The following is a 19307-nucleotide window of genomic DNA, read 5'->3' as shown; positions in this document are numbered from 1 at the left end:
GCAAAAATGAATACCAATGTCCTGGTTTTGCCTTTTCCTCAAAAAAAATAATACACTGTAGGGGCGCCTGGGGGGCTCAGTCGGTTGAGCCTCCGACTTCGGCTCAGGTCGTGATCTCACGGTTTGTGGGTTTGAGCCCCACGTCGGGCTCTGTGCTGACAGCTCAGAGCCTGGAGCCTGCTTTGGATTCTGTGTCTCCCTCTCTCTCTGACCCTCCTCCATTCATGCTCTGTTTGTCTCTGTCTCAAAAATAAATAAATATTAAAAAAATAATAATAATACACTGTAAAATGACTGTGGATATTGTCGGCAGGGGAATGTAAGCGGTAAGTTTTTATCTTCCAGAAGTCAGTGACAAACCCTAGTAATATAAACCAAGCTTAAGCTGCACAGGAGCAGAGTGGATAGAAAGCAGCCCAAACATCAGTAAACACCTTCCCTACCCACCAGCTCGGGGCCTGCTCCCCAAAAAGCAAAGACCCCTCTTCGACTTAAGAGTAAAAATTTTATTCTCAGAAGGAAAAAAAACACATTTAAGAACCCAGTATGAGAAAAATATAAGGGATATCAGCCAAAAACACTTTCTTTTGATATTTTTTCAAAAAGGCCTTTGAATGTCTTATTGTAATTGTGAATTATACAGCCACATCTTCACAATGCAGATATTATGTCGTCATTAAAGGTAAGCCATATTCAAAACAAATGTCTTTAAATTCTCAAAAACAGTGTAACTAAAAGCTATGAGGTAGTCTGAGATAGGCACAGAAATGGGAACCCTAACCACAAACACAATTTAAAATTTTCTAGTGGCAACATTAAAAACAGAAAAACAAAACAAAACAACCCAGGTATAATTATTTTAGCAATATATTTTGTGCAGCCCAATATATTTAAAACACTATCATTTCAGGGCGCCTGGGTGGCTCAGTCGGTTGAGCATCCAACTTCGGCTCAGGTCATGATCTCACGCTCCATGAGTACGAGCCCCACATCGGGCTCTGTGCTGACAGCTCGGAGCCTGGAGCCTGCTTCGGATTCTGTGTCTCCCTCTCTCTCTGGCCCTCCCCCCGTTCATGCTCTGTCTCTGTCTCAAAAATAGATAAATGTTAAAAAAAAATTTTTTTAAATAAATAAATAAAACACTATCATTTCAACCTGCAAACAATGTTTCAAAAACACATTCATGAGATATTTCATGTCCTTCTTTCCCCACTACACCTTCAGAACCTGACACTTACAGCACGTCTCCGTTTGGACTGGACACATTCCCAGTGCATGGCAGCCACAGGTGGCTGGACAGCACAGACCTAACAAAGCTACCAAAATGCTACTCGGCAAATCTTGACTTCACTCAAACTGCACATCCCAGTGGGTGGCGAGAGTCCTGGGTCTGTGGCTGAGCACGAAAATTTATAGGAATGAGAGTGAATCCCCATCACATAAAGTCTCATTATCTGCCTTTATTTTGACAAAGAGCATCAACACAGATATTAAATGACTATCTGTGATGACTTATTTGGTAACTAGAATACGACAAAAATAAATGTTAACATTTAATAAAATGGAAAGAAAATACCTCCAATATTTTCCCTGAAGCCTTTTTCCAAGCTCTGAAATAAATTTCTGCAATGTGTACCATCAAAGATCTATTTAAAAAAAAAAAAAAAGTTAGTGAAAGTTCAAACTTTTTTAAGTTTATTTCTTTTTTTTAGTAGTCTCTACACCCAAAGTGGGGCTTGAACTCACGAGCCCGAAATGGGGAGTCACATGCTCTTCCACCTGAGCCAGCCAGGCGCCCCCCAAACAATCACACTTTTAATGTATCATTTCAGGTCCCCTCCTATTCTAGAACAGGAGGAACCCCACCACAGACTAGTGCTCTGCAAAGTACCTGCAGGAACAGGTTATCTACCTGCAGTAGAGAGAAGAAAAGGGAAGGGATTTTGAGAAGGGGAATTGAAGTATCAATTTTCTTCCTTCTCAGTCAAGGTTGGTAAAGAATGTTTAAATATAAATAAAATTTCGACTTGGGAGTCAATTTTGGACTTTCCAGACTACTAATTCCCTCAAGTTTAGGGAGCCCTAAAATACCAGAGTTGATTTTAGAATCAGTTTAGAAATCTACTGTTCAACCCAAATATTTTGCCAGTGAGGAAACAGGAGGAAAAAGCATTCTTGCGAACATCAGGGGCTTTGTGATAGGGATTCAGAGTCAAAGCTCAGCTCAGTACTTACACAAGCTGCCTGACAGAGGGAAACTCAGTAACCAAGCCCACCTCAAGAGTTTAAGAATTCAGTTTTAAAACGCACACTAAGTATTCAGTTGCAGAGCAGATTAAGCACTGAGCTCTTTACCTGCCACACAGCAAACATTCAAACATTTGCCATGACAGTTTCGACTGCTGTTAGTTTCCAAGATGTTGGGCACTCAGGCTCGTGCACGTATGCCTAGACTCTTACCCTGCAGGACCCTTCCCCCCAAACTCCAAAGCTCAATCACGGTAAACTGGGGAGCAGATGTTACATTCATGGTGTCAGAAGTGCAAGTGACATGGAATTTACTGCGAATGAGGCTAAGATTTAACTGGCAAATAATTTACTAAAGAATAAACACAAATTAAAATCTTAATTTCAGGGGCGCCTGGGTGGCTCAGTCGGTTAAGCGTCCGACTTTGGCTCAGGTCACGATCTCATGGTCCATGGGTTCAAGCCCCACGTCGGGCTGTGTGCTGACAGCTCAGAGCCTGGAGCCTGCTTCAGATTCTGTGTCTCCCTCTCTCTCTGATCCTCCCCCGTTCATGCTTTGTCTCTCCCTATCTCAAAAATAAGTAAACATTAAAAAAAAAAAATCTTAATTTCAACGTCATTACTGAAAAAGAATGATTTCCCACAGCAAGGAAAAAACTATCCAGTGATACCACAGTACATAATGAACACATAATTAAAATAACAATACAGGGTCACCTGGCTGACCCAGTCAGCTGAGCATCTGTCTGACTCTTGATTTCAGCTCAGACCATGATCTCACAGTTCGTGAGTTTGAGTCCCACATCGAGCTCTGCACTGGCAACATGGGACCTGCTTAGGATCCTCTGTCTCCCTCTCTCTCTTCCCCTCTCCCCACTCACACTGTGCACTCTCTCTCCCCGCCCCAAAAGTAAATAAACATTAAAAAAAATGACAGTACACAATAAAAACAGTACATAATAAATAAGAGATAGTTTCTAAAGTTTCCAATACATTAATATAACTTAAAAAGTCAGGCCAGGGGCACCTGGGTGGCTCAGTCAGTTAAGCGTCCGACTTCAGCTCAGGTCACAATCTCATGGTCCGTGAGTTCGAGCCCCGCGTCAGGCCCTAGGCTGATGGCTCAGAGCCTGGAGCCTGTTTCCAATTCTGTGTCTCCCTCTCTCTCTCTGCCCCTTTCCCGTTCATGTTCTGTCTCTCTCTGTCTCAAAAATAAATAAAAAACGTTAAAAAAAAAAAAAAAGTCAGGCCAAATTGACGATTTCATAATCAGATTAAGACAGCACAAAATATTGGGGCGCCTGGGTGGCTCAGTCGGTTGGGCGTCTGACTTCAGCTCAGGTCATGATCTCACGTTTCATGAGTTCAAGCCCCGCATCGGGCTCTGTGCTGACAGCTCGGAGCTTGGAGTCTGCTTCAAATTCTGTGTCTCCCTCTCTCTCTGCCCCTCCCCTGCTCACGCTCTCTGTCACTCTTAAAAATAAACACAAAAAAAATTAAAAAAAAAAAAAAAAAAGACAGCACAAAATATTAATTACCTTTCATACTTACTTTGGTAATCCCTGTAACTGGTTTTTAATGGTCTCATGGATCATTTTAATAAAATGTATATTCCAACTGAAGAGAGAACTAAGAAATCTTCTTCCCTGTAAATGATAAAAAAGATACAATGTTGAAATTGCAACCAAAAGACATAATGTTGAAATAGCAACCCAGTAAAAATTTTGCAGTAACTAAAAAACAAATAATTCTTTGGATGTTTAGTAACACTAACAAAGGAAGCATCCATAACTGTAACTCAGGACAGCAGTGGAAGCCCCTGGAGTGAAGCAGCTGAGCAGCAGGGCAAGAGCCAGAAGACACCCTTGAGCTCCTTTGCTGGACCACAGGATTCCGCATTTACCATGCTGCCCAGTAGCTAATTAGCCCACAAACATTTCATTCTGGCTCTGGCATGGATGTCTGCATAACCTAAAATCAAAGTACGCTTGAAATCTAGCATTTGGAGATGGGAGGGAATTGAACATCAGTTGCTATCACCTTCTATAAATGAGAAAACTGAGGATCTGTAAAGTTAAGAGGCTAAGTATCTACCAAACTAGAATTTTCAAATACACACATTGCCCGTGTTAATTTATACACGTACTACTAAATTACACGTAGACCCAAAAAGCAGTAATGATACTTGTACTCCATAGAGCACAAAAAATACATCCTCCAAGAATTTTCCCAGTGAACAGCACCATCATCTCTTCACTGCTTACCAGTCTACCACTACTGTCTCTGGAATCCTATGGCAATGCAACACACTTTGATATAAATGGCAGGGGACCATGCTTGCAACAGGCAAGTTAAAAACAAAAAGTATTTACCGGAAGTAATTTGCCATTATAGCACAAGATATGTGTCATTTACTGAGAATGACGAAACTGACCTAACTAAAGCAATGACTGATTAAGAAACTAAGTTTGGATATTGTAAATCCAAAAGACATCAATTTAAATAAAAGAGCATTAACATACACAAAAATTTACGTCTATACTACCTATGTGCACTTACACACACATAAGCTGATGTGCAGGTCACCGTGTACTGTATACAAGTCACTCTAAATAGAGTTTACTTGTCTGAACCCACTCTCAGCTGCTTTACTGTCCTTAACTTTAACCACAGTCCTGGAGATGCTGAGGGCACAGGCCTCAGGTCTAGTGCCTTTTCCAACAACGATGATGCAGTAAAAGCAGTAAGCACAGTCAGGGAACCTCCCAAGTGCTCAGTCCCTGACAGCACCTGTGCTAAAGGTTCTATGCACATCACCTCGTGTGCTCCTCAGGAATCCTGAGAGGGAAACACCCTTGTTCCTATTTTACAGAAGGAAACACGAGGTTCCAGGTAGTCTGATCAACCACCTAGTAAGTGAACAAACAGGGATCTAAAAACAGCCTTTCTGACCCTTGGTCAGTACGGTCAGTAATCACATACGGTCCTTTAACCTAGCTGACGGGAGAGGGTGTCCTGGAGTGGGCAAATCGGGTCAAACCGTGTCTTTGCCCCTGACTAGCTGCAAGACCGTGAAAAAAACTGTTCACTTAAGGGCCTCAGAACTGGTACTCGTCCTCCTCTGAGAGTCCCTCCCCACCTACTTCAGGGAGTAGTGAGGACTCCCTCCTTCTGCCTCATACACGTCTGCAAGCAACGAGCAAACAGAAACAAAGGCTATACTCTGCAACAAAAACAATATTCTTCTCTGCACCTCTGGCATGGGAATATAGTCAATGTTTAATAAAATAAGACAACAGAAGAATACTAAGATAACAAATCAGAACTGTCCAATAAAACCACGCAAGCCTCTCTGTAACTTTTAATCTTCTAATAGCCACATTAATAAAAGTAAAAAAGGCTAATTTTTTTTAAAATATTTTTGAGAGAGAGAGAGAGAGCATGAGTGTGGAGGGAGGGGCTGAGAGAGAGGGAGAGAGAGAGAGAGCGCACGCGCGCGCACAAGAAACAAAGAATCGCAATGGGCTCTGCTCTGTCAGTACAGAGCCTGATGCATCTCAAAGTCATGAACCATGAGATCGTGACCTGAAGTCTGATGCTTAAGCAACGGAGCCACCCAGGTGCCCTATTATTGATCTTAATAATGTATTTATGGAAACCAGTACAACCAAAACATTAGCATTTAAATATGTAATAAATATATAAAAATTATTAATGAGCTATTTTACATTCTTTCTTCATACTAAGTTTTGAATCCACATATTTTTCACTTAATGCCACAATCTGCCTGTATGTCATGTGCTCAGTAGTGACATAGGGGAATGGCCACCAAAATGGACAGTGCAGCAGTGAACAGAAGCCTCTCTTTGGATTTACTGGATGGCTAGAAAGAAGAAATCAAGAACACCACTTGACAACAGTTCTCAGTATGTGCCAAGAACCTGGAACTAGGGCAGAGGGTCGGGTCTGATGCACCAGGAAGTGTATCCTCAAACTTGTTTTTAATCATTCGTGACTTAAACTATAACCATGGTTCCCCCACAGTTCACACAGCCACCTATCACCATCTCATTTAATGATGAAATAAGCAATGATTTGTAAAGTGTTTGCATCATACTGCTACGCAGTAAAAATGTGCAATAAATAAAGTAACTCTTGATGGCTAGGCTGACTCCTTCATTAAAACACTGAGTTGATGATGGTACATCATCAACTCCATGAACTTAGGAAAAACATCCATGAAAAAGCAGTTCACAAAACACCAAAAAAGAAAAACCCAGTTACCTCTTCTTTCTTGATATACTTAACACTTATGAAACACTCAAGCAGCATATCTTTAATTTCTTTACTTTCCTCTAAATCATAATCAAAGCAATACAAAGCTTGATGGATACGCCAAAGCCGACATATGTCTACACCCTAGGAATGACATAAAAAACAAAAACGTTAGTTTTTAATAAATAAAGTCACATTTCAAATATGTCATAAGAATACCTTATATTATAAATTATTACAACTCTGGATTGTTCATCAAAAAGGGAAAAATGGCAAAAGCAAACGGAAGCACTGACAGGCAGTGCCGTCCAGTTTCTGCGCTGTGCACGCCCTAGTCTGTAGCGAGCACCGCGGCGACCGCCAGCCCCATTGGGCTTCGGAGCACAGAACCATGACTGGTGAGGGACCAAGCTGGTGAGGGACCCAGCTTTTAGTTTCTTCACTACAAGTTAAATTGAAATAGCCCCATATTGGGCACCTAGCTCACTCAGTTGGTAGAGCGTGTGACTCTTGGATCTTGGGGTTATGAGTTTGAGCCCCACGTTGGGTGTATAGATTACTTTAAAATCTTTAAATAAATGAATCAACAAATAAATAAATTTTTTTTTATTAAAAAGATAAAAAGGCAGTGAAAATGGATCTTTTTTAAAACAGATTTTAAAAAGATAAACCGACAACGGCTTAAGGATAAATCCTGATGCAAACAAGCATTCTTCAATCCTATGGCAAGCTGAGGGCACAACCACAAAGGGTCTTTTCTGTCACCAAACTGGTGGATCCTTGGAGGCCATGGTGGGACAGACACACGGACAGGGAGAGCGTGATTAAGTGCAAGCTTTCTACAAAGCTGTTGGCAATGTGTACCAAGAGCTCCAAATGTACATCAAGCTCAAGTCCACTGACCTATGAATTACATTTCTAGAAATCTGTCATAAGGAAGTAAAAATATGAGGGAGAGAAAGACAAAGAGAAATTCCTAAATATCCCTCAAATAGCAATGATCACCTTAGGTAGTGGAATTATGGGTGATTTTTATCTTCCTCATTTTCCCTTTTATTCACTTGCCCAACTGTCTTAAGATGAACCTAAGTATCTGTTGTTCTGATCAGGGGAAAAAACTGTTCTTTTTCTAGATTTCTTAAGTGCACACCAAAGATTAAAGGCTGAGAAGTGGACCAAGTTAAATTCAATCCTCAGTTGGTGGAGTGGGCAGGGGATGGGCTAGATGGTGACGGACATTAAGGAGGGCAGTTGTTATGAGCAGCACTGGGTGCTGTATGGAAGTTCTACTCAGTCAATCCAATCCTCAACCCTGCTCTCCCTTGGCGTTCCCAAAACCTCTTCAGGCCTAGGTTGCAGTCTGACACCCCACCTCCCACAGGCGTGGCACCTGCACCTAAGCCTGAAGGCTTTCCCTACCACTCCTGCCCCCTTCCTCCTTCACTGCGTACATGCAGTCCTGGGCAGTCCGTGGTGGGGTCTGCCTCTCAGAGGACCGCACTGACACAGGCAGCCACTCCCACTCACCTATCTGTCATCCCATCCCTTCTTCACTACTAAAAATATCTCTACTTTTAACATTGGCAATGTATCCCTTCAAAAACCCCATCTGCAGCAGAGATGTGGCCATGTGACCAGATTCTGTATGCTGGATACAAGCTGAGAGTTTCCGAGAAGATCTCGCCTTGCTGCTTCCCTGCCTCTTCTTCCTGCCTGGAACTCACACCAGAAAGTGGAGGTGCAGCAGCCACCTTGCAACCATGCAGTGGTAAGAGGAAGGATGGGGGCCATACACCCCAGAAGATGGACAAAGCCTGCATGAGACTGATATGTGGAGCCACCACCCCTGCCCACCCTTGACTGCCCACCTCTGAACATCCTAAGTTAAAAAGACAGTATCTGGGGTGGGGGGCACCTGAGTGGTTCAGTTGGTTGGGTGTCTGACTTCAGCTCAGATCATGATCTCACGATTCGTGGGTTTAAGCCCCGCGTCAGGCTCTGTGCTCAAAGCTCAGAGCCTGGAGCCTGCTTCGGATTCTGTATCTCCCTCTCTCCCTGCCCCTCCCCTGCTCATGCTCTGTCTCTATTGCTCTTAAAAATAAATAAACATTAAAAAAATGAAAAATTAAAAAAAAAAAAAAAAAAAAAAAGACCAAGACCCTAACTGGGAAGGACCTGCAGTCAGGCCACTTACAAGCAAACATAATTCCTAACTGATATGAACACATGTGCTTTTAAAGAAAGGTATGTTTGGTTTTTTTTAATGTTTATTTTTGAGAGAGAGACTGCATGTGAGCGGGGGTGGGGCAGAAAGAAAGAGACAGAATCTGAAGCAGGCTCCAGGCTGTGAGCTGACAGCACAGAGCCCGATGCAGGGCTCGAACTCACCAACTGTGAGATCATGACCTGAGCCAAAGTCAGACGCTTAACCAACTGAGTCACCCAGGCACCCCAGGAAGGTATGCATTTTATTTTTTATTTATTTATTTATTTATTTTTTTAACGTTTTTTATTTATTTTTGGGACAGAGAGAGACAGAGCATGAACGGGGGAGGGGCAGAGAGAGAGGGAGACACAGAATCGGAAACAGGCTCCAGGCTCCGAGCCATCAGCCCAGAGCCTGACGCGGGGCTCGAACTCACGGACCGCGAGATCGTGACCTGGCTGAAGTCGGACGCTTAACCGACTGCGCCACCCAGGCGCCCCAAGGTATGCATTTTAAAAAGTAAACATACTGTTTTAGTTTCCAGACTCTTCTTTAACAGCATGATAAAAGCAGTCTTTCCCATATCTTCCTTGGCAGGCAGGCCTTTCTCCCACCACATGACACACAAATCCTGAATGGCGTTCTGCAGCTTTCTTTCAGATTCAGGTAACGCATATAAAATACCTAACACAGAGCACAGGATACGTCCAGTTAGTACAGCAAACCAGTATTTGTGTAAAGTACTACGTAAAGTATTATGTACTTTAAATTGTAAAGTACTATGACTTACAAATGTTCACTAAGCAAGTATCAGTTTATCTTTAACTTGCCAAAATTTATAAACATTATTTATAGAAGACAAATGATGTTAACTTAAAAAAACTGTTTACTACTGTTGTGAGAGCAGACCCAACAGAATACAGAATTTTAGAACTGGAAGACTCAGGTCACACTGCCCCAAACTGTAATTTAAGAGAAACTTGTACTAAAACTACCCGAACCTAAGTGCAACGACACCCACAGTTATTAACACTCGACACTGAAGCCAGGTCAGGGGTAGTGACCACGAATGCACTACAACTGTCCCTCGATAGGCTGGCCTCAAATTCTGGCTCACTGGTGAAAAACAGTAAAAGCAATTAGCATAATGAACATAAAAACTGCAGTGCTTTTAGTAAAAGAAAAGCTCGAGAATAAAATTAAAATACTAATATTATGCTCATAATTATAATCCATAGATATCTGAATGCCATTACATCCATGTACGATCCCTGAATTAATGGGAAGTTAGGAGAAACTACAATACTAGTGCTACTCATTTTATACAACAATTATTTGGGAACTGAAAATAAACTGTAGTAACGTTCACAAAGCTTTCGGATCTAGTTATATACCGATTAGGGGTAACTTCTTTTTTTTTTTTTTTTTAAACATTCATTCATTTTTTGAGAGACGGAAAGAGACACTGTGAGTGGGGGAGGGGCAGAGAGAGAGGGAGACACAGAATCCGAAGCAGGCTCCAGGCTCTGAACTGACATCACAGAGCCCGACGCGGGGTTTGAACTCACAAACCTTGAGATCATGACCTGAGCCAAAGTCAGATGCTTAACTGACTGAGCCGCCCAGGCGCCCCAAGAGGTAACTTCTTAATTAGACCTTGTATTTCCATGCAAGAATTCTGGATAAAACAGATACATAAATCCAAGTGACACTAAGAACGAAAAGTCTGATAGGAAAGTGTCACGTGTAACTAATTTATTCACAGAGTGAGGGTGAGGGCACTTGGGTGATTTGTCTTAAAACTCATTAATTAAAATTATTTTTGCAGGGCACCTGGGTGGCTCCGTCGGTTGAGCATCTGACTTCAGCTCAGGTCATGATCTCGCAGCTCATGAGTTCGAGCCCCACATCGGACTCTGTGCTGACAGCTCAGAGCCTGGAGCCTGCTTCAGATTCTGTGTCTCCCTCTCTCTCTCTGACCCTCCCCCGTTCATGCTCTGTCTCTCTCTGTCTCAAAAATAAATAAACGTTAAAAAAAATTTTTTTTTTTAAAAAGAGTACTTCTTTGCTCCTTATCTAGCTAAAGTAAAAGAGCTTGAATGCAAAGTTATGCCTTAACACCTTCTGCTTCTACACGATGACCAGCTTCCTTTTACCGAGAATCATTTGATACCCACTTCTAAATATGCCACATTATCAAAGATGCAACTTACCATTTAACACGACTGCACATTCCAATAAGTCTTCGTAGTTCTCACTTTCATTTATTACAGATACAGATGCAAGAATCACAGATGTAATTGCATGAATTATTTCTAGGTTTTTCTTCTACAAATGAAAAAATTCAAATTTCAAGTGAATTAAAATCAACTTAAAATACAATTTTTAGGGGCACCTGGGTGGCTCAGTCGGTTGAGTGTCTGACTCCTGATTTCAGCTCAGATCATGATCCCAGGGTCATGGTAACAAGCCTTGCATCAGGCCTTTCACTGAGCATGGAGCCTGATTAAGATTCTCTCCATCTCTCTCCTCTCTCTCTCCCTCTGTCCCTTTGCCCCTCCCCTGTGCGTGCAGTCTCTCTCTGTCTCTCTCTCTCTCTCTAACAAAAAATATCATTTTTTTTAAATGTGAAGGTTACTAATTTTATAAAAATCAACCCACACTTCTAGCTTACTCTAAAAAGTGAATTAAAATTGAATACAGGTCACTTGTCCAAAAAGAACACCAACACTGAATGGCAGATTAATAATGGTAAGATTGGAAAAGGTAAAACTATAATAAACAGACTTCTAGCTTTAAATTTTTTAACTTAAAATTATATACAATAACTATTTTTTTTTTTTTTTTTTTTTTTTTTTTTTTTTTTTTAATGTTTTTTATTTATTTTTGGGACAGACAGAGACAGAGCATGAACGGGGGAGGGGCAGAGAGAGAGGGAGACACAGAATCGGAAACAGGCTCCAGGCTCTGAGCCATCAGCCCAGAGCCTGACGCGGGGCTCGAACTCACGGACCGCGAGATCGTGACCTGGCTGAAGTCGGACGCTTAACCGACTGCGCCACCCAGGCGCCCCTACAATAACTATTTTTTAACAAAGAAAAGGTAACAAATTATATATCTGAAAGACCAATACTACCATTTTTGAATCCTGCTCTGTTTCCATATTGTCTTCACCCTGGACTTCCACCATCCGCCATCCAGCCACCGGGCTTTCCAATAGCACATCTGTTAATAAATTCTTGAGCCTTTGCCATAACTCTTCTTTCTGTTTCCTTGATAATTCATCTAGCAATTCATTTAGGCTGAAAGGGTCAGAAGCATCTTTCTGAAAAATAAATAGCAACTGTTATATTTCAAATACAAAATTTTAGTTCCATCCTTTTTAAAAACAGGCATCAAAAAAAGTTTAGGGGCGCCTGGGTGGCTCAGTCTGTCAAGCGACCGATTTCAGCTCAGGTTACGATCTTGTGGTCCATGAGTTGGAAACCCACGTCAGCTCAGTGCTGACAAAGCTCAGAGCCTGAAGCCTGCTTCAGATTCTGCATCTCCCTCTCTCTCTCTCTGTCCCTCCCTCACTCATACTTTGTCTCTCAAAAATGAATAAATGTTAAAAAAAAAAAAAAAAAAAAGGTTAAGTGCTAATTATTATTTCAAGAGCTGGGTTTAGTTTGTGAAATACATTCCTAAAGAGAAAAGTATAGGAATCATGAGACAAAAAGTAGCAGATTCCTCCTCTACCTATTCCACCCTAGTATCCTAGTCTTCGGAGTTTAAAATTTCACCCACTTAGCAAAATCCTCTCTGAAATCAATCCATCCAGATGTTCACCATCTCCACGCCTATAATCAGGTTACAAAAGTATGCTATACAATAACAACGACAACAACAATAATAATGCAGCCAAGCCAACTGAGTGCACTTGAAGTTTCTGGTCTCTAACCTGACTTGGGCCCTCAACCTCTTATTCGTCTCTAGACATCATCCTCCCATTAGCCGATGAGACTACATCAGATCCTCTCAACTATCCTTAAAACCCCTGAGCCAACCACTTCGTCTCACTTTGAGCAGATGACCTCACCAACTCTTTGATACAGCAAATAGAAACCACTATCAAAAGGGTAGAGGATCCATCTGAAAGGAACTCCCTGTAGCCAATGTGATCACCAAAACAGTCAAACGTTACAAACATTGTGGTGATAATTGATCCAGGCAAGAATCATCAACAGATACTAAAACCAGTGGGTAGAAGTCTGATGAGGACAAGTTTGACTATTTCCCTAATTACAACTTATTTCCCAAGTTACGATTACTTATTACGAAGGTACAACAACAGCTTCACAACAGAGAAATGTGGCAGACACCCGACCTGAGCGAGTGGCTGATTAAAACTAACTTCACCTGGGGTGCCTGGGTGGCGCAGTCGGTTGAGCGTCCGACTTCAGCCAGGTCACGATCTCACGGTCCGTGAGTTCGAGCCCCGCGTCAGGCTCTGGGCTGATGGCTCGGAGCCTGGAGCCTGTTTCCGATTCTGTGTCTCCCTCTCTCTCTGCCCCTCCCCTGTTCATGCTCTGTCTCTCTCTGTCCCAAAAATAAATAAAAAACGTTGAAAAAAAAATTTTTTTTTAAATAAAAAAATTAAAAAAATTAAAAAAAAAACCTAACTTCACCAATAACAGGACCAACTGACACCATGTGCCTCCACTGAGGAAGACAGAACACCACTTATGCAGCTCCTGCCAAGATGCATAAGGTGTATTTAATCTAACTATCAAGTAAGAGCAAACTGAAGGATATGCCACAAAATAGCTGCCTACACTCTTCAAAACCATCAATGTCATGAAAAGTAAACTAAGGCTGAGAAACTCTCTAGATTAAAGAAGCTAGGGGCGCCTGGGTGGCGCAGTCGGTTAAGCGTCCGACTTCAGCCAGGTCACGATCTCGCGGCCCGTGAGTTCGAGCCCCGCGTCGGGCTCTGGGCCGATGGCTCGGAGCCTGGAGCCTGTTTCCGATTCTGTGTCTCCCTCTCTCTCTGCCCCTCCCCCGTTCATGCTCTGTCTCTCTCTGTCCCAAAAATAAATAAAAAAACGTTGAAAAAAAAAAAAAAAAAAAAAAAAAAAAAGAAGCTAACAAGTCATGACAACTGAATGTAATGTGTGACCATGAACAGAGTCCTGGATCAGGGAAAAAACACAAACGTGTACTGTAGGTAACAGTATCATTGTGCCAATGTCAAATAGCCTTGTAGGACTTTTGCTGTGATTACGTAAGAGGGTATCTTTGTCTAGGCAAACCACGCTGAAATATTCAGGGATGAGACAAATGCCTGCAATGGACTCTCAAATGACTCAAAAAGAAGAGGCAAAAGTGGGGCATGATAAAGAAAATGTGGCAGGTGACAAGTGGCAAGTCTAAGTGCAGGAGATTCAGGATTCTTATTCTTCCCGTAACCTTCCTTTAACTCTGCGGTCATTTCAGCAGCAAAGAGGAGAGCAGGTAGCCCCTCCAGGGCGCCCCCCCCCCCCAAGGCTACCTCCCCACCCTAACTCCTACCACCTTCCCTCCTCTCCCAGGAAAGCCCCACCTGGGCTGTCCAGGTGTGCACCTGCCTCAGGGCCTCCCCGTCCCCATCCCTCTTGTCCAGAGTTCTCCTCCCTCAGTCTCCACAGGGCCCATTCCAATCTCTGACCAAAATCACACCTGGACACCCATCCCCTACCCTGCTTCCTCCTCTCCCTCCACCACCAAAAACCAACTCCCTCTGGGCAGAAACTTGGTATATGCTGTGTCCCAAGGCCAAGAGCAGAGCCTGGCATCCAGAAGGCTCTCAGAACAAACTCCTTAAACGCTGACCCTCCAATCTCAAAGAACTACTGAGAGCACAGTCAGTGCTGCTCCACAATGCTTATTTTGAAATGCAGATTTGTCCCAACGCAATTAATACATAAGGGAACAATTTGAGCAAAAGGAAATTTCTGGCTTGCCTATGTGGGATTTCATCACTAGGTGAATGCAGAAAGTCGCACCTGCTGAGCAGAGCTTGAGTCACGCAAAACACACACCTCAGACACCAGCCAGCTCCTGGGAACCCACATGTGCTGCAACCCTCTGACCAGTTCTCTGTCCACCTGGCTTCTCTTCAACCTTTCCAGTCCTCCCAGCCTGGACTGTACTTTTCTCCTCTGTTCTCTTCCTCTCACACAGGGTCAGCAGGCCAGCCCCAGAGAGCACAGGAACTCACTTCCACCTGCAAACTCGGGCTCTTTTTCAAGGCAAATGTCATGTTTACTCCCATATTTATGTATTTCTTAGTGATTTGACTTGTATAAAAGTGCTGTTTTTTTATTAGGTCATTATCTCTTTTTTTAAATGTGTCACTGGTGAGGTTTTTGAGTGTTCTGCCCTTACCCCCATTTTTCCCATAATCCTTCTGTTTATTGCCCATTCGGCAGAGTACGTGATTTTTAGCAATGTGTGATATTGCATTATAGCAGAACTGACATTATAGCAGAATTGATGGGAGGTCCACCTAGCAGGCTTCCAACAGACTTAACTGCTTGGTTGACCATGTGAAACCTACAGAATGGCTCTCTGTATCATTCAACTTGAAGAAAACAAGTGATGTACAATCCTGCATATTTTCATTTTGTTTAACTAAGAGCTACGTGGTGATTGACATACTAAATTACTGTGAATAAGGTGTGCTATTCATGAACTAAAACTAATGGCTATTAATACGAGGACTAACTCGGCATCCTACTGAGATGTCTGCTGCTGAGCGACAGTGCAAGGCTCTCCAGCAGGTGACGGGGACAGCCGGAGGGAAGCACCTCGGAGAGTGCTCTGTGACCCTGCATGGACTGTGCCACCCAAATGTTGCTGGCTTTGCCTTTTGATTTCAGATCATTATCATTTAGCTTCATCACCATCAATTTAGTGATTTTAGTTAACGTTACGATACTAGTTTGCAACAAGTCTTACGAACTTTAAACTGTATGTGTGCTGCACATCTATTATAACACAAATCACCTACACTCTTACTAAAGCAGACATTAATGTAACATCTAAATAGTTGGCTCTCAGACACTTCTGTGATGTGCTGCTCGTGAACTTGTGCTGGTTATGTGTAAGTTTACAGGGTACCATTTTACAATACAAAATCATCTCATAAGCTCATTTCTCTCCTATAAAGAAAAATAACTTCATGAATGTTGCTAGCAACAAATTTACTGCTAGGTTCCTCTCTACTTCTTAGTGACTACTAACTTAATCTTCACTGCATGAGGTATGTGTCTCCTGCCCCAACGTCACGAGCATTTTAGAGTTGGTGCCTTAAGTGTTGGGTTCCTCAGAGTTCTGTCCAAGGCTTCTCTCATTACACTACAGATGATCCCGTGTGTTCCCATGACTGAAGCTTCCAAGTGCCACTGGGGACACCCAAATCTGTCTCTCCCCAGGCCTCTTTCCTGGGCCTCAGATACTATCCATCCACCTGCTGGACACCAACTTGTGCCTGTCCCCCTGACAGTCATCCAGAACGTCCCAAACTGAGCCTATCTTCCCACTCAAACCTGCCTTCCTCCCACATCCAAGATCTCACTGGAAGGCACCACAAAACCTGGGATCTGCCTTCACCCTTTCCTTGGCGCACATCCAGTCAACACCACCCCCCCAACTGACAGCTCGCGCAGGGCATGGCCTCTTCATTCCTCTCCAGGCTTTCATGTGGCCCTCTTCCATCTATTCTTCAGATACAAACCCACACTCCTCTCAGGATAAAGTCTCAGCTCCTTAAAATGATAAAGAAAGTCTGACGTAATTCAAGTGTCAGCCCTTGTGTCTTCCTGACCTGGCTTTCTGCACCCTAGCCCTACCGAACGCCTTCAAGTTCAAACACAACGTGCCTTCTCCGGTCCATAAAGTTATCCCCTTCACTCTGAGACCCTTCCCCACATCCCTCCTTGACTGGCTGACTTCTGTTTACTCCATAGCCTTTCCACTGGGACAGGAAAGAGTCCATGGCTGGATGTGGGCACCCTCCCATACCCTTGCCCCAGCTGAGTCTTTACTCTGCTGTATTTCCAGACCTGAATCCACCACAACACTGTAAATAACTTGAGGACTAAATAACTTGAGGACTCACTATGCCACCCACACAGCAAGAGATCTCTAAATATTTAAGTGTATAGAAACACACTGTGTTACATCACTCAGCATTCTTACAACTCTCCTAAAAGAAGCGGGAAACACCATTTGTGAGTACCTGCCGTCAGCAGGTCTATTTGAGTAGAGTCCTGTTTTTTTTTAAATAAATCCTGGTTCCTAAGGATTCACTGAGACTACGAGATTTCATTTGTGTACTGATTTTAAAAAAAGTCTTATGTTAACAGCCAAATTACAATGAAGCTAAACATAAAACTTACATCAAGTTGAATAAACTGCAAAAATTCTCCAATCAGCTCCTTAGACACTGCTTGTACAAATGTCTCTCGTTTTTCCATGACAGATGAAACTGCTTTTCATATGGCATTTATTCTGTAACCCTAAGCAGAAAACACAGTCATACTGAAACTTGAATTTGCAAATATATCTTTTCCTACACGACATAATTTGGCACTAACATCCAAAACTGCAAAAAAACAAAACAAAAACCAAAAACCTGTGCCATCTAAGGTAGACAGTTTTTAACAATATTCTGACGTAAAACAAGTTATATCTACAAAATAATTCCCTTACTTTCTTTACTGAGGACAGTATCAACATAACACTATGTTATTACCAATTGTCAATGAAGTTACCACCAAAGGAAAGAAATCCAAACGGCTCGAGGAGGCTCGCCTCCTCTCCCTTTAGTGCCTTAGCAAGATGCTCAGGCAGGTCTGAGTCAGTTCAACAAAAGGCTGATCCCATGAAAACATGGGGCAAAGTGCCTTGGGAACAATCAAAGAAAGTACTGAAGAAAAAGAATGAAAGCGGAGCCCCGCCGCTAGATCCTGAAGACTGTGCCTCTCCGAAGTGCCATTCCGCAAAAACAATGCAGTCGCAGCCGCCCGTTGCTGGGCGAGGCGCTGGGCCCCCCGGGAGCCTGGAGGGAGAGCAGACCGTTAGGCGCCCAATCACAGGAGCCCGCTCCCACCCGCGCCGGGACCAGAGCTCCAGGGAGTGCGTGCAACCGCCCTGCCCGCTGCGGCTCCCCCGGGAAACCCTACTTTCCATTCGCACCCCGGGGCCGAAAGCCAGCAGCCAACGGGCAAGGTAAGTGATGGAGCACACATGCAAGCAGACCCTTCGCTCCAGAAACAAATGAGAACCTCCCGGGCCTTGCAGACAGAGCAATCTGGAAAGTCACTGGCACCAATGACAACACTTTCGGGGACAGAAAGTCCTCGTAAACCTCGGGTTCCAGGTCTTAACGTCTAAGTTGAACCCACAAAAATGGAAATAACGTGCCCAGTGCGTACCACTGGGGCCTGGCCACCTCACTCCTCGGCTCTGCGGGCTGAGCTAGAGAAAAGAATTTCCGATTGGCCCGGCAGCAGGCAGGGTGGCCGGCGACAAGCTTGACGACTAATAATGGCCAGCAGCAGCCCATGGGTTTAAAAACAAACATTCCGAAAAGGTGCGCTCGCGACACGGACTCACACGTCCTGCGCGCGGGTCTCTGAACTCTGCCCCTCCCGTGGACCCGTGGGAACGCCCCTGGCGTGCTCCGCCCCCAAGGGCACCCGCGGCACCTCAGCCTCAAGTACGGCAATCTACGTGTCCTGACCGCGTTCACCACCAAACGCCCCATCTCCTGACACTCGTGACTGCAGCTGCTTCCAACTCCCAGGCTACCCCCCCCCCCCCAGGGGCCACCTTCGACTTCTCGTACTATTCGTGCCCGCGTCCGCGCCCGTCCGGCCAGATGCTGCCTGCAGGCTGAGGCGTCATCGCACACGCAGTTATCCGTCCCCACGGCGGCAGGGCGCTCTTCACACAGGAGCCTGGACCGAATTAGGAGGAGCGTTCAAAGGAGGCGCCTGTCGCCTTGTCACCACCTGTGGGGCTGCGCTCCAGCCCTCCCACGAACAAGCCCCCGCCCGGAGCAAAGCACTCCCGTCAGAACGACGACGTACGCTTGGGGACAGGTTCCCGGGCAGCCTGGGTCCAGGGCCGGGGTCCTCTGTGAACTCGGCCCCGGAGTCGGGGCGTCGGCGCGCTCAGGGCCCCGGTGCCCGCCGCCCCAGGACCGCCGCAGAGCCACCGGCCGGGCCGTGGAGCCCACGCGGAGGCTGTGCGACTGGGGGCTCCACCTGACCGACCCCCGCCGCTTCCCGGTCCCTGCCCCCGCCCGGAGCCCTTCGCCTGCCGGCACCGCGGCGCTCACCTCGTCCCGGAAACCCGCCGTTTCCCGCGCTCGGACCAGATTCAAACCCGCCCGCCCGCGCCCGCGACGCGCTCCGCCCGCCTGCGCGTCATCACGCGCCGCTCTCGCGAGAGCCGGGCACACCTGGGCGGGGCCGCCGGAGGGCGCGCTGCACGACCCGCCCCGCCCAGCGGCGTCCCGACCACGCCCTACGTTGCATACCCCCGCCCCGCC

The 19307-nt window shown here is 44.7% G+C and overlaps 1 protein-coding gene across 6 annotated transcripts in view; it reads right to left on the bottom strand.

Annotated features, from left to right (window-relative positions):
* Positions 1–19187, bottom strand: part of NCAPG2 (non-SMC condensin II complex subunit G2) — a 68127-nt gene extending 48940 nt beyond the window's left edge. For 2 of the 6 annotated variants that reach the window (XM_058723625.1, XM_058723626.1), the window contains exons 1-8: positions 17505–17523; positions 17149–17268; positions 11865–12053; positions 10942–11056; positions 9258–9412; positions 6532–6666; positions 3799–3893; positions 1577–1646 (exon numbers count right to left, since the gene is read on the bottom strand). In XM_058723625.1, the coding sequence (XP_058579608.1) occupies positions 1577–1646; positions 3799–3893; positions 6532–6666; positions 9258–9412; positions 10942–11056; positions 11865–12053; positions 17149–17226 (837 nt within the window). In that variant the 5' untranslated portion in view covers positions 17227–17268; positions 17505–17523. Of the gene's footprint in view, positions 1–1576; positions 1647–3798; positions 3894–6531; positions 6667–9257; positions 9413–10941; positions 11057–11864; positions 12054–17148; positions 17269–17504; positions 17811–18599; positions 18712–18843; positions 19046–19094 lie in introns of those variants that run through there. The other 4 variants (XM_058723624.1, XM_058723622.1, XM_058723620.1 and 1 more) reach the window with 4 other exon arrangements.
* Positions 19188–19307: the final 120 nt, after the last annotated feature.

Source organism: Neofelis nebulosa, chromosome 4, assembly GCF_028018385.1.
Source record: "Neofelis nebulosa isolate mNeoNeb1 chromosome 4, mNeoNeb1.pri, whole genome shotgun sequence".
NCBI lineage: Eukaryota > Metazoa > Chordata > Mammalia > Carnivora > Felidae > Neofelis > Neofelis nebulosa.
This window is presented reverse-complemented; position numbering and strand designations above follow the sequence as displayed.